The following is a 15,145-nucleotide window of genomic DNA, read 5'->3' as shown; positions in this document are numbered from 1 at the left end:
TGGGCGCGCCGCGTCGGCGCGGGGTGATGACGTCACCACCAACCCCCGCCGGTTGCCAGGCAACGGCGTGATGGCGATGGCCGCGCGGGAGTGACCAAGCCTCAGTGTGTGTGTGTGTGTGTGTGTCTCACCATAGTTTATTATATATACACGCGCTATACATTCATGGGGCTCACGGCAGCGGCGGGCCCTGCTCGCACCCCCTGTCCCTGAGGAGGCTCCACGGGCCGGGCCCAGGCCAGTCCCTGAGGTGACAGCAGGTGGGTGACATGGTGATGTCAACAGAACACCGCAGTGTCCCACAGGGAAGGCGGCCGAGCCCGCACTCAGCACACAGAAGGCACTTGGGTGATGCAGCACTTCGGCTCCTGGGGCTACTTCAGCCAGCTCCAGTCGAAACTCTGCAAAGAGTAGCAAAAGATGCAACAGAGCACAGGGCCTGGCTACTGGATGTGTGACTTGTCTGATGAAAAATCAGTAATTGCCCGTAGAAAGGGAGCTCACAGGACTTAACACAATGCAGCACAGCACACGAGCCAGGCTCACTGAGCCCTGTGAGTGCATTCCAGTTTGGGAGATTGTGGGATTTTCCAAACTGGTAGCCAAAGGATGAGCACCTCCTCTCTCCTCTGAGGAAAGGCTGAGAGAATTGGGATTGTTCAGCCCGGAGAGAAGCTTCAGAGTGACCTCAGTGTGGGGCCTGAAGGAGCTACAGGAAAGATGCAAAGAGACTATTTCCATGGGCCTGGAGTGCCAGGACAAGGGGGAATGGTTTCACACTGCAAGAGGGCAGGCCTAGATGGGATTTTGAGAATGAACACATATCCATGCACACAGGCACAGGGTGCCCAGAGAAACTGTGGCTGTCCCTGAATCCCTGGAAGTGTCCAAGGCCAGGCTGGATGGGGCTTGGAGCATCTTTTCCCATTCAAGGAGTTCTTCACATCCCCAAGACACCCTTGGGTGTCTCCTGAAAGCCAGGTCCTGGCAGATGCACAAGCACTTACCATCATGCTGTTCTGCTCCTGCCTGACCTCCTGCAGAATGCTGCTGAAGAGCTCGAGGTAATTCACATTCTCTCGGATCATGTCGGCAAAATTTTCCCTGCAGGAAGAAAAAAGCCCTAAGGTGATGGATTTCAAGCACCAAAAGTAAAACCCCCATCAAAAGGTGCCCCCTCACCCCCCCTCTTTCTGGGGGGAGGAAAAAAAAAAACCAACAACAAAACTGAAACCAAACAACCCAAAAAAAGTGATTTGTAGTTTGTGCAGTGGTAGGTGACACAAAAACCTGCCTGGAGGTGGCAAGACAAAGGGAAATGGCTTCACACTGACAGAACACACTGGAAGTAAAATTGTTAATGAAGCCTCAGCTCCAGACAACTCAGCAGGGACTGAGGGAGCTTAAGAACCAGCTCCAGGCCCAAGGAAGAACGTGACATACATTAAATGGATGGCACAGTCCTTTAGCAGTGCATGTGGAACTGGCTCAGAAATAGAGAGGAGGGGTTTCTGAATAAAGAGTTCAACCAAATCCCTGATTTTTTCGAGCATTAGTGACACAAAGTCCCAAAACTTGTCTGGGAAGGATAAATCCCCTGAGATCCTGAAGCAGCCAGGCTGAGCTCCCTGCAGTGGCTGCTCCCCCAGCAGCTCATACCCATCTTCAGGAGCTGCCAGCGAGGACAGAGGGTGAGGAGCTGAATTCCCTGAGGAGCTCTGGGGGAGCCAGGTGGCTGCTGGAGTTGAGGCTGTTCCTTCCAGGCTAGAGCTGACCAACGATCGAGAGGAGCTCTGAGTCTGGAAGAAAGAAATTCAGAAGAATTTAGGTATAAAGGTTACGTAAACAAGATCTGGGATTACACATGAGCACTGTTGGTAACACAGACATGGGAACTAGGAGATGGCTACAGGCACTGTAATTAATGCAAAAAAAGCAGAGTACTCTTTAAAACACTTTAAACTAACCAGGAAAACACCTATTTAGTTTCTGCTTTTACCATCTCAGACTGCCCTTCTCTGCAGGAAATAAAGCAAACAACCATGGTGTGTGGCAGCTACCCCTTTTTGCTGAGTTTATTTTGATGTCTCCTGGCTCATGCAGTGGAAGGAAGTGCAAATAGCCCAGCAGCTACTCACACAAGCAATTTTCAGCAAATGCCATATTTCCCTTTGTCTTTTTCCCTGCATCTGCATCACTGAGTTGTCAGCTTCCTTGATGTTATTTAGAGCCACTTCAATCTCAGGGAGCAGGTCAATGATCTTCTGCTTGCAGCCCAAGAGCTTGCTGGGATTAAAAAAACAAACACAAAGTCACTTCCCAACACATTCTGGCAAAATCAAAAGCCCCACCTTTCAAGATTCAAGATACTTGAAAAATTAATGTACAAATCACTGTGGTATCTTCTCAGCTCTGTAACATTACTGCTTTTTTTTCCTGAAGATTTGAATTCCAACTTCCAACTGGTAGAATTTGCCTCATTTTTAAGTGAACTCTTGGATGCTAACAGTCATGGTTTAAAAAAATTCAGTGGAAACTCAACACAGAGGAGCAGAATCAATACTATGAGAAATGTGGATGGAGCTTTTTGTGCTCTGATCTCTCTGATTTTCTCTATCCTTTTCTACTACAAAGCTCCAAATGCTGCAAGCTGGATCTGTTTGGGTTTTTCGTCTGCATCAATTACCTGAGGTGTCCAAAGAGCTCCTTGAGGACACGGTCCTGGCTCTGTACTGTCTGCACAATGATCTTCACCATGTCTGTGCTGTCACTGTAGGCATGATCTGCAAGGGCCAGCAACCACCATGTTAGTAAATCCTAACAGCATTTTCTGAGTTTCAGCTCAGAACAATTAATCATGGGGTAAAAGTGTGAATCAGCCTTTAAATCATCTTCTCCCATACCTGGAGGTCGTGTTTTCAATTGCTTGTACAGGTCTATGGCTCTCTGTTCCCTTTAAAAAGAAGAATATGATTCAGGCAGGTGTCAGCAGCCAGGCGACTTAAGAAAAAAAGCACTGCAGTGAACTCAGACACTGAACCTTCTCCTACAGCTGGTACACAAGCATGGCCTTTGGAACACAGGGATGCTCTTTCTGTAATGGAATCCAACACTTTCCCAAAAGCTGTCTCTCATTTTCTCCTATTATGCAATTTATTCTCAGAAAACCACACCAAGTGGAGCTTATTTTCAGTTTCAAATCTTCACATGGCTCAGCTGTGTTTTCTTTCCCCCGTATCCTTAATTATCCAATTTCATTTCTGAAACTGTGACTGTACAGCTGCCTGAGATATTCTTGTTCCTGTTCTGCATTTTTTGCCTGAATTTTAGTGATAGTCTGTAAATGGAAAGAGACAGCTGCAGCACAAGCAAGACGACTGTGCTTCTCTTCTTCCCATGAAATGTTACTTCTCCCAAGTATTTCAAAAGCAGCCAAACTGAAAACTTCCAGCCTTGAACAAAATCCTCCCTGTTCTAAATCCCAGTCTGTCAGAAACAAGCAGCAGTTTCCCAGCTCTGACCCTGGTCTGCAGTGGTGAAATTACTTAAAAATAACGTTTAAAGAGGCATGATCCTGATTAGTTTGAGCTGCTGCTGCAGGAGGTGGCTTCTCCTTTGCACCACTTCCTCCCCTGTACACCAGTTCTGCTGCAACTAACCAGGATGAAAAGCAACTTAGCAAAGAGGGAGGGCGGAGAACATGCTAGAAGCAGGCACATTTCCTCCCTGAACAGTCAGAGTTGTTCTGAAGAGCTCTTATTAACAGATTTAATGGCTGTTCAATACCTCTCTCTTAGAACTGTCACTTGTGCTCTCAGCAGCAGCCCAGTAATTGTTTCCTATGTCCTCTCAAGATCAGAAATGCCATTAACCTCTTTCATATTTTAATACTTTCAAAAAAAAAAGGAATCAGCTTTCCAAATATTCAAGTACCTATGAGGTATTCACCCCTTGATTTGAAAATACTGAAGGTGTTTAACAGGGTTTTACAACAATCACGTAGTTTTCTCACTCAACAGTAAGAAAGTCACTCCTCTCCAACACAGAAGGTAATCCTCAGCTGAGACCAAGATTTATCTTAGCCTTGGCTCTTGTAAAATGAGGTTTCATAGTTCAGTGACAGGCAAGCATCCCACAAGTTGCGAGATCTTTCCTTTCACAAGCAAAATGATCTCAAATCAACTGTACACTGCTCTGTTCTTGCAGTTTGCATTTCAAAATCGCCAAGGGAACCAGCAACAGGGAGGGGAGAAAACCCCTGAGACACTGAAATACACAAAATCCAATTATATGCAGTAGAAATGAGAAGAACAGAACTTACAAACTCTCCATGACCTCTCCTTGGCGCCTTGCATACGGACTCTTCTGCAGCTCCACGATTTCGGTGTGCAGAGCCATGATCTGCTCATCCAGGTAGCCAATATCTTCAGCCTGAGGTGAAAAGTGGGCACAGATCAGACTGGAGGAGAGCAATCAAAGAGATAAAAATCCCCAGAACACTTGTTTGGATAATGGGCTTACTGCCTGGAGAGTTTAGGAGACAAAAAAGCTCTTTGATACAACACTGCTACAATAATTGAGGTTTTTGTTCTCAGTGCATGGTATCACCCACAACCAAACCTCTGACCACCAACACTGGCTGAGAAAAATCAGTTTCTTCATAAATCATCTCTCTGGATTCCCTCTGTATAGAGTGAAACATTTTCCATTCCTCACAAAGGGGCAAGGCAGGTGGAATAACAGAACATAATTCTCATGGTCTGCCAGGTAAATACTGGGTGAGGTTTCCGGTTGTCTGGAAAAAGCTGGAGACAGCCTTGAATGATTGTGCTAGAAGCAGCCACTCTTTTATCCATTCCTTAGGTAATAAAAAAAGAGATGACTCTAATTTAAAACTCATTTGCATATTTGCTTGCAGCATGCCAGTAATTTATGTCTGTACTCCTCAGTGAGGTCCTGCAATTTTGAAATCGCTGCATGGCAAGTGATTGGTTTTCAGCCACAGCAATGGGAATTTCTGTGTGCAGGAAGACTCCTGCTCTATGGCAACACCTTTTCTTTTGGGCAACAAGTAACTCGTCTCTGCATTCCACTTTCCTTTGTAGAGACCTGAGTCTGGTGACTTTTGTTGTTTTTGTCCAAATCCATTTCAACAACTTGGTGACAGGAAACTGTGTCTTTTTTAATGCACCTGCAATGATATTCCCATTCCCACAGCAGGCAGGATATGAAACACTGAAGGGACACAGCAGTGGCACAAATGACACATTAAATTCCTGTCACAGTCTCCTTCACACAGAAATAATTCAGCTTCTTTAGCATCCCCTACCTGTGCACACTGAGAGGCTTTCTCTTCCATCTCCTTCCAGGCTTTGAGCATCTTCTCTGAAGCTTAAGAAAACAGTGTTGTTAATTTAAAAAAAAAAGACATTGAGACACAAAAATAAAGCAAGACCTGGACTTTACCTATATTGGTGTACTTTGAACACAAAGAACATGACGCTGAACCTCCCAGCAGGAGTCATGACCCAGAGATCCCAGAGGAAAGCTGTATCTCTCTGCTCAGCCTTAACTCACACGCAAACCCTTCGGTAGGATTTCACTGCTTGAAATCACTGGCCTAAAACAACTCTGAGTCCTCAAACTCCACATTAAGCTCAACAACTGACACTTTTGATTGAACACAGACTGTCCAAATCCAGTTCACAGTGTCTTTCCATTTTCCATCATCATCCTTCAGCCCAGTCATAATTTTTGACTCAGGTTGCATTTTTTAGCCATATATATTCAAACTATGTGTAAATCTTGCTATTCTCTCCTCAACACTGTTTCTGGGACATGAAACTGCAGCTGGTGCTTTTTCAGCCCATCTCTCATCCTGACAAATGGTTTCTCCTGACAACAAGCACAGCAGCTTGTTAGCACTGTCAGCAAGTGCAGCACTCCCTTAGTGCACTGCCCTCCACTTAGTGCCCAGTCACAACTCCAAATGAATCAGACTCTGAATGAATAAATAGCAAATATTTACATCATCAGTACTATTAATGCTCCTGTTTTCTGCTCTCAGTGGAGAACAGCTGACCACCTGTCTCACTGTCACTGAAGGTCTCCAAAAACATTCTGGTTTTTATCCTCCTGCCTTTGCTCCTGACAAACTCTTCTCCTGCACCTCCCCTAGGTAAAATATACCCACATAAAGATGCTGAGCTCCTTTATAGGATCACAGGAGACACCCAGACAAGTATTCCCCAATACCTACATATGCCATAAGCCATCTGGTCACTGTATCTCTCCAGGTCGAGGCGAATGCTCTGGTGGAAGAACTCCAGCTTTGCTTTCAGCTGCTGGGATGCTGACACCATGTTGTTCTTCATTTTGATCAGGTTTGCATTATACCGAAGGAGGCTGAGCCTAACAGATGGAACAAGGATAGCACACATTAGCTGGAAAGCCCACCTGGACTTAAAAAAGAGGAAATTCTGTTACTCTAAGGGTGACTGAGCACTGGCACAAGCTGCCCAGAGAGGTCATGGAGTCTCCACCCTTGGAGATATTTGAGAGCTGTCTGGATGTGGTTCTTTTTGAGCGAGGATTGGGCTGGAGGACTTCCAGAAGTCTCCATCAACCTCAGCCATGCTGTGGGACTCTGAATATTCAAGTGTATTTTGGTTATTATCAATGTCAGGCATTACCCAGTACAATTCCTGGAGTGGAATAAGCTCCCATCCCAAATACATTTTATAATGTAAAGGCACAGAACAGCAGAGGGCTGTAAAACTTTGGGGAACCAAAACTCCCTGAGATGCATGATTCCAGGCAAACAGACCCCGTGCTGGCATAGCACTGATCCCTCTGAACGAGAGACAACTCACATGGCAGCTCTCTGTCCCTGGAAAAGCCTGCTGTAATCCTCCTTCAGCCCAATGACGTAGTGAACCGCTTCTGCCCACACCTTGCGCAGCTGAGGGATTGGCAGCTGGATTTTGCTGTCCTGGACTGAACACAGGAGAAACACAGTGCAGTGACAACTCTGGAAAAGGACAACATTGCTAATTCCTGCTTCAGGTGCCTAGGAAGCCAGGTAAGTTCTACTCAATTTCTAGGTGATGCTGCTGAAGCGTGCATGAGCTTCTTATGTCACAGCTCCCCAGGTATGTGACAACCTGTGACTGAGCAGGTAAAACCTCATGGTGGGGTTTTGACCAACAAAACAATAAAGTCCAAGGTAGCAAATTTAGTTGCTCCACTTAATCCATTGATACTGGTCACTGTCCTGATCTGTTTCATCTGAAAATGTCTTCAAACCTTTTGTAGGTTTCCCCTCAGATTTCCTGATGTGGATGTTTAAGAGGAAAAGATGTGTTCTCACAGAGACAGAAACTGGCAGTACACTGGGGTATCAATAAACATGGTGCAAAAAGCCAAGAGATTCAGCACAATGGTGCCATGCAATGAGATTCACCAGAATAAAACAACCCAGAACACAGAAAAACCTGAGTGACACTAGAAGATGAGGAAAACCAGTGGAGACAGGCCAAAGAAAATTAAGTTACTGAACATGCTGTAACTGCATGTCACAAGCTATTTTCTTTACAAGCAGTATCCCAGCAGACATCTCCTGTCCCCTGACACTACTTTTCTTTCCTAGAGGTACACAGTTAGTCACACAGATAGAGATTTATGATAAATAAACCTTCAGAGAGGTCTATTAGGTCGTGCAATGACCGCTGTCATCTCTGGAGACAATCAGAGCAAGCAGAGAAGCAGCTAAACACAGCCTAAAAGCACAAACTGTTGATGCCAGGGCTATGTCATCAGGACAAGGTGTTAGGCTGCTTCAGGTTCTTAAATGGTTCTCTTTGAATCAGACAGAACCCTTCAAGACAACACACAGGGGTTTATAAAGCAAATTTTATTTCATTTTGCAAGAGAACAGCACTTCTCCAGCACACTCACCAATGTAGTTGACGCAGTCAGACAGACTCCGAGAAGCAAAGGGGCCATCATAGACAGTTTTGCTTTTATCAAACAAATAGACCATGTAGCTGTCCCAGCCTCTCTGGGAAGAAAAGAGAGTATAAGCAAGAGAAACCCCAAAAAGAGAGTATAAGCAAGAGAAACCCCAAGCAACTCCTACTAACCCAGTACATAATGAACTACTTATTGTGGGCACTCCCTCTTACCAAGAGCCTTAAAAAACTTACTTTGATAGATCCCACAGGAAGACAGAACCCTTTGCCAGCAATTAATTAAATATTTAGGCATAATTAATATTTAATATTAAGTATTTATTCTGCACAACTACAAAACCTGCTTACATTACCCAATTAAAGATCTTTAGAGTTACTACATTTACAGAGCAAACTGTCTCCTGTGGGAGAAGATTTAAGCAGTTTATCTTCCCTAAGATTTTAAATTCTCTGAGAACACAAAAGATACGACCAGAATCCTTCTTACCACGCCATCAATAACACACTGGGAAGCAGGTTTCCGAGGGTCCAGGCAAATCCCTGTTTCCAACAGCAGCTCCTGATTTCCAGTGCTTATTCCAGTTTCAAGCTCAATGCGATTCTGAAGGGAATGAAGGCTTTCCTCAGGATGCAAAAGGAAAGACACAATCTTGGCAGAGGTCATGTTTAGGATGTGTACTATCTGTAAAAAGAGGACAATAGATTACAAATCCTTGGATATCAAAGACAAAGGCACACAAGCCTGGGACAGAGCACAGAGCAGAATGAGAGCATCATTTGGTTTTACTAACCAAAATAATCAATTCAGGAGTAAAGCCCCACATAAAAAACACAAAGCCTGGGCCTGTAACTTTTAATGTCAGAGAAAACCACAATCCAACACACTAACACCCTTCACAAGCCCTGCTGCAGTTTATCACATCAAAATTATCCTCCTAATTCTAAACAGGCTTGCCTTGTCTAGTCTGACTCCAGCAAAGCTCAAGTAATTATCTGAAGAGGAAAAATCAGGTGAATATCACCACTGTTCTCCTACAGGCATTACTACTATAGTACATGAATACACCTGGAGGGAACAGCATCCCAGGGAAGTCTGGGAAAACTTATTAGCAAATAATAAACCTTTATTTGATCCTGGCAAGCCCTTTCCAGGATAACAAACAGTAATACAGGGTTATCCTTCTACTCCAAATGTAAAGCTAGAGATTAATATTGCAGGAGATGTTTTCATCTCCAATATGTACCGGACTGGCTGTATATGCACTCACTTCCTGATACCAAGAAAAAACAATTTCTCCTGACCCTGGAAGCTGGATGATGTCAGGATTACAGCTTTACTCTGCTGAACACACTCTCTGTCCTCTGGGATGCTTTCAGAAGGCCTTTAAAGCCTGTAACAGCCCCCACTCACCTTCAGATTCAGTATGTGATCCATTATTAGGAAACACCTGGGACGACTGGTCTCAGGATCTGAACCTCCACCCCTCTGCTGCGGATCCCAATTCAGCATCAGCTGCAACCAGTTCTCCATGGGTTCTACAATCAAACTAAAGCAGAAAGGCTGTAAGGAAGGGGAGGGCTTCACCAGGCTGAAGCAGCCCAGCTTCCTGGGCCTCTCCTTGTGTGCTCTATTCAACAGGCTCTATGTGGGCAACTGGCACCATAGAGGCCAAAAAAAGAGCCACTGGCTACAGGCTATCCCTTAACAGCAAACAGCAGCTTGCTAGGAGCTTGAAACACTCTGTAGAAAGAAGGAGGAGCTCTCAATGCTTGGGATAAAGGAGGAAGAGCCCTCAGTTTAGCAGACCAGAGCTGTCCCCTGGAATGAGGACATACATACCTGCAGAGGCTGTGAGGCTGCGGCAGGTGGGTGCTGAAGCGAACCTCCCCGTTCATCTCCTCAGAGGCAAAGATGTGCTTTGGGTCCTTCTTCTTGATTTTTTCATGCCTGGAAAATAAAATCCTTTGTGTATATACTGAGGAGTGTTACTTTTGTAAGGGAGCAACCAAAGACAGCAAGGAAGTGCCAGTGTTCATCAGCTTTAGAAAACAAACTCATCTTTCAGGACAAAGATGCCATTTTCAATCCACCCAGAACATTCCCATGTGGAAGACAGGAGCCCTTCCAATTAACCCTGCCTCTGGAAAGGTTTACCTCTTCTCTTGTTCTAACAGAAACCCAAGTTTCCTATTTTTTTCTGTTTCAGAACCACCTTTTAAAAAACCATACACTCCAGGCACAGCAAGACAAGCAGAAACCTCCATATGCAGCTTGAAGTCTTTCTGCACAGTTTTAAATATTAGCACTTCCAAGCACCTCTTCCAGGAAAAGTGTCTTACCAGGCAAATGGCTGTAGATTATGTAAGAAAGGTCTAAATCCTGCGATGCATTCAAACACCATTGTCCCAAAGCTCCAGTAATCAACAGTAACCGAGTAGGATTTGTTCTCAAAGAGTTCTGGAGCCTGAAAACAATCATAAAAAGACACTCTGACTTTTCTGCAGAGACAAAGCTGTGTCCAGGTGTGGCTCCCTGAGAGGGGACACCCATGGGATAGGTCCCCAGGATCTCCATTTTTGGGTGTTTTAGCCCTTGCCAGTGCCAAACCAAAGCTGCCCTGCCCCAGTGCTGATGACACTAAAAAAAGTCTTACCAGATATTGCAATGTTCCAACAAATGAAGTGCATAAACTTCCTTGATCCAGATCCTTTGCATATCCCAGGTCTATTATTTTGTGAACAATCTGTAAACAGTTTAAACAGTTCATCAGAAGAGCAAATGCTGAGAGAAAAAAACACCAAACAACCCAAAATCTGCTCAGTGACAGCCACAGAATACTCTCAAGAGGAAAGCCAGAGCGGAAATTCTGGAGAAAATCCATTACAAAGCTTTGGCAACAGTGTTAAAAGCTTTTAATAAATGTACAGTTGGGTTTTCAGTCCAGTTCAATGTGACAACTTCCAGAAATGACAGTGGAAACACACTCACCACCTGACTTACCTTCCCACCTTCATCCTGAAGAACAATATTTTCAGGCTTTAAATCTCTGTGTATAATTCTGTTCTCATGCAAATACTGGATACCAGAGCCTGAAAGACATGTGCTTGATTTAAGAGAAAATAAAATTCACATTGATTAAACATACATCTGATAAAAACCTAATGCTGGGGGGCAAGTTCCCAGCCTTCCACTATTTACCACCACTCACTTCTACATTTAACAGCTTCCAAACCTGTGTTTCTTCTCCACTGCGTTTTCACATCTTTGCAAAGACATGCCAAAGACACCCAACTTATTATGAAAAATAAACAAAAAAACATTCTGGAAGGGGAACAGGGATAAAGCAAGCAGAGTTGCTCTTTATTTTAGGAATTCAGCTGAAAGCCCTCAAGAGCACTGAAAGGCCAGAAGTCCAGGCCAGTATTCTAAAATACTTTCTCATGCCAAAACTAGAAAAAACACTGCCAAAACACTACAAGAAGTGTCAGGTTATCTGTAAGTTAATTAAGAATACAAGGAGCTTTCCTAGAAGATCTTTTTCCTAGAGAAAAATTTCCACTGCCCTTTATCAGACAGCACACCCCTCCCACAGTGCCCAAAAAAAACAGGTACTTTCCAATGGGTCTGATTTTTTTTTAATACCCTGTTCACTTTAGTTCCCTTTTCGTGGTCAGCTGAAAAAGGAAAATACCACTACACTTAAGAAAAAAAGCAAACAAAGGAAAGCATTAACTACATACCAATGTCACTAAGCAGAGAAAGGATCTGACTTTCCTTCAGCCCACAGCAGTTTTCTGGTTTGTTCAGCAGCTACCAAAAAAAAGCAAAGGATGTTCAGATCAACACTTGCAACAGTTAACAGCAAAAACCAACATTTTCCATCCCCTGTTGAAACTATCCAGCACAGTTCAAGGATCATTCCAGCTGAATGGGACAGTTGACTTTGTACAGTAAAATCATGGCAAGAAAACAACTCAAGCAAACCAAAAATTCAGCAAGCAAAGGGGTAGGAGATAAAGGCAGGACCACAGGTCTGCAGGCAGGGGAGGCTCCCCCTCAACATTGCCTTAATGAGCTGTGAACAAAAGCAGCTTCAGCAATTTCTGACTTTTACTGCAAACAAGACTTTATGAGATGACTGAGGTGCTTCAGCCCTCACAATGGATTCACAAGGAGAAATTAATAATGAAATGAAACTCAAATGATGCCAAACAAAAGAAAGATTTTAAAAATACAATCAGAAATAAAAAATATTATGTTTTTTTCTTTCCTTTAAGGAACAAAGCAGTACAGAACATCAGATGGAATGAAGCATGTTAAAGCATCCTAAATTGTTTCAGCATCTATGCCACCACACCTAAAGATTCATCAGAAACAAAGTGACCAAACACTGCACTGCAAGTAGAGCTAATTTCTCAGCCAGAGTCTCTGATCTACCTTCAGGGAGCCTCCAAACTTCTGCAATAATCCAACAGCCAGATAGCTCTGAGAACACAGCCAGCTGCCTGTGTCTGCAACTCCCAGGTGCTTTTTCATATATGCCCCTTCTTTTACTGGGACTTAAAACCTGAAAGTGTCTCTTGGACTGTTTTTAACAACTCAAAACCATATAATGAGATGGAGTTACTGCATTCACCCGCTGCTCACATTCCCCAGGGCTGTTTAACACCAGTAACAAAAACTACAGAAAGTGAGTTTCCTGATCCCATAGATGAGGTGATTTCTAAGCAAATCCTGACAGGGATTTGCTGTTTCACCCCTACAGAAGTTGCTGCTTCCTGAATCCAGGTGTAATGGAAAGGGAGCATGAACTGTACCAGGTTATGAAGCCACTGCCTGGGGAACTACTGAAAGGCTCCTTTATTTTTGGGTGTTGCCAGTGTGCAGACTGGCAGTTCCCAGGAATAGCGAAGGTTTAGAATCCCTGGAGGCCCCAGTCGAGGCTCATTCCCTGTGCTGAGAGCAACACTGGATACATGTGAATCCAAACCAGTCACACTGAGCAGACAGAGACACAGCAGCTGCACTAATGCTAAAGCAGCTTTATGAAAGGACACACTCTGCCAGGATGAAAGAGTATCTGCCCTTGGGTTGCCCTCTGGTTTCAAAAACACAAGCCTCATTTCCCACACGTGGCTTTTTCCCACTCTGCATTTACTTCCTCACACCTGTACCCAAAGAGAAGCAGCACGGAGCAGACCTGGTTACAGGAGCAGCACTAGCACAGCTCGTTTGGGTTATGTGTTTTATTGAGAGCAAAGCAGGCGTTACCTTGCGGAGGTCGCCCCCCGAGCAATACTCCATGGCCAGGAGAGGGACGTCGTTAACCAGGAAATTCATCTCCTCAGGAACCTCACAGGCTCTGACCACGTTGGGATGGTTCAGCCTAAGCACATGGAGAGCTGGATGAAAACTCTGACTCCTCTCTTGGGAGAATGAGACAACAGATTGCCAGGCAATCACGTTTTATGGTCCAGAGACAGCTTCTGTTCCCCACAGGAATCCTTGCTCGCTCATCAGGTGGTACCTACCAGTTCCCAAATGTATAAAAATCCATACCTTGGGAATACACAAACCACTGATGAACAGAAATGATGTCTCAAAGCCAAGGTACAAGACTTTGATGATGAGGATCCAGACTCAAGTTCTGAATGCTTGCACAGTCCTGGCAAAGTCATTACGTGCATGTGTGTGTGTGCTGCTGTATGCAGGAACAGACTCCCCCTGGCCCAAGCGTTCCACAAGAATCCCTTAACCCCTGTGTAACTGCACCAGGCAGGTGAAAGCCACATTCAGAGGAAAAGAATTACCCCTACAGCTGAATTCAAACAGCTGCTTCCTGACTGTCTCTAATACACACTACTCTTGGGAATAAATGACATATCCAGAAGGAAAAGAAGGCAAATTATTTCTCTCTACACCTTCCAAAGCCTCTGGACGCCAATGCAAGAGCAGCTTGTGACTCAGTGGTTGTTTTCAGCAACCAAATCAGACATCACCAAGCCTTTACTTACAAATTCATGTTCCCTGCAAATGGTTTCCCCCCATGTCATAGCACACGGTGAGCAGGGTAACAAAGTGACAGCAGCTCAGAAAAATCCTGAACAGGGTCACTGCAGGCCTTAGGGAGGACAACTCAAAGCACCCCTGCTCCCACCAGTGGGACAGAGGATTCTCTGCTCCAGGATCACTCTCTCTCTCTCTCTCACAGTTCTGTGAGACCCAAACACCCTGAGGCAGCCCCTACATTCACGAGACCAAAGCTGTCCAGGCCTGTTTCACCTGCTAGAGAAGGAGGGTGGGCAGCACAGAGCATGGACTTTCTCACAAGGAAACGTAAGGAGAATTTATTCTTTGGATTCGGCAGCGTAACAGAAAAAAAGCGATTTCAGGATCCCCCGGTTGCTAAATCAAAAACAAAGGTACCGCAGGGTATGGGAACATGTGGGTGTTCCCAAGTCACAACATCAAAACTCAACCCACAGGGTGGTGTGAGTTTGGAGGAATTTCGGATGAGTGAACAGCCCAGACAGCACAGCAAGGCAGGGGGCTTTGAAGTTACCAACTCCCGAGCCAAGGCATGAGCTGGGACATGGGGATGAGAGATAAACCAGCACGGGCATGCCAGGTGACAAGAGATCCAGGGGCTGACCCCCGCCGGTTCCCACTCTCAAGCTGGTCCAGCAGCCGAGGCACCAGCGGTCCCCACAACATCTCCCAGCCGGTCCAGGGGCTGACTCCCCGCACTCCCCTCTCCCGGCCAGTCCAGGGGCTGACCCCGGCTGTCCCCTCTCCCCGTCTGTCCGGTGCCGGGCCGGGCCGAGCCGTGCCCGCACTCACTTCTTCATGATGTCGATCTCATGACACCAGCGGTCCTTGTTCTTGACGCTGAGCTCCAGCCGGCACGATTTGATGGCCACGCGGTCGCCCGAGTCCTGCGGGACACAGCGCCGTCAGCCGCCCCGGCCCGGCCGTGCCCTCCCCGCCGCCCGGCCCGGCCCCACCTGGTGCTGGTACAGGCACACGTTGCCGAAGCCGCCGGTGCCCAGGCGGTCGCGCATCTCCCAGGGCCCGCAGCCGCCGGCCGGGTGCCCGCGCAGCGCGGCGCCGCCGGGGGCCCGCTCGCCGGCGGCGGGCGCGGGGGGGCCGCCCCGCTCCATGCTTCAGCCGCTCG

The 15,145-nt window shown here is 45.8% G+C and overlaps 1 protein-coding gene and 1 long non-coding RNA gene across 2 annotated transcripts; one reads left to right on the top strand and one right to left on the bottom strand.

Moving 5' to 3' along the window:
* Nucleotides 1-115: 115 nt before the first annotated feature.
* Nucleotides 116-15,131, bottom strand: CHUK (component of inhibitor of nuclear factor kappa B kinase complex). The gene is made up of 21 exons (XM_023930318.2): nucleotides 14,976-15,131; nucleotides 14,812-14,906; nucleotides 13,243-13,357; nucleotides 11,712-11,781; nucleotides 10,972-11,060; nucleotides 10,625-10,714; nucleotides 10,311-10,435; nucleotides 9,811-9,918; nucleotides 9,382-9,517; nucleotides 8,458-8,652; nucleotides 7,957-8,059; nucleotides 6,873-6,996; nucleotides 6,260-6,411; nucleotides 5,330-5,391; nucleotides 4,322-4,431; nucleotides 2,904-2,953; nucleotides 2,687-2,783; nucleotides 2,139-2,286; nucleotides 1,660-1,799; nucleotides 1,008-1,104; nucleotides 116-401 (listed from the first exon to the last, which is right to left on the bottom strand). The coding sequence occupies exons 1-21, from the start codon at nucleotides 15,129-15,131 to the stop codon at nucleotides 375-377; spliced, it is 2,289 nt and encodes a 762-aa protein (XP_023786086.2). The 3' UTR covers nucleotides 116-374.
* Nucleotides 6,473-9,942, top strand: LOC147652013 (uncharacterized). Its single transcript, XR_015290085.1, has 2 exons — nucleotides 6,473-7,081; nucleotides 7,315-9,942. It is a non-coding gene; the product is annotated as an uncharacterized LOC147652013 (long non-coding RNA).
* Nucleotides 15,132-15,145: the final 14 nt, after the last annotated feature.

The sequence above is a fragment of the Cyanistes caeruleus genome, chromosome 8 (genome assembly GCF_971803275.1).
Source record: "Cyanistes caeruleus chromosome 8, bCyaCae1.hap1.1, whole genome shotgun sequence".
Classification (NCBI taxonomy): Eukaryota; Metazoa; Chordata; class Aves; order Passeriformes; family Paridae; genus Cyanistes; species Cyanistes caeruleus.
This window is presented reverse-complemented; position numbering and strand designations above follow the sequence as displayed.

What these genes read in the sequence shown, in the direction of transcription:
- CHUK (XM_023930318.2), bottom strand. Translation starts at nt 15,131, where the DNA reads ATGGAGCGGGGCGGCCCCCCCGCGCCCGCCGCCGGCGAGCGGGCCCCC. An exon ending in ATTGAAAACACGACCTCCAG is followed by an intron (nt 2,784 to 2,903) that starts GTATGGGAGAAG and finishes TGGCCCTTGCAG; the next exon opens with ATCATGCCTACAGTGACAGC. An exon ending in CTGGCAGCTCCTGAAGATGG is followed by an intron (nt 1,105 to 1,659) that starts GTATGAGCTGCT and finishes TTCTTCCTGCAG; the next exon opens with GGAAAATTTTGCCGACATGA.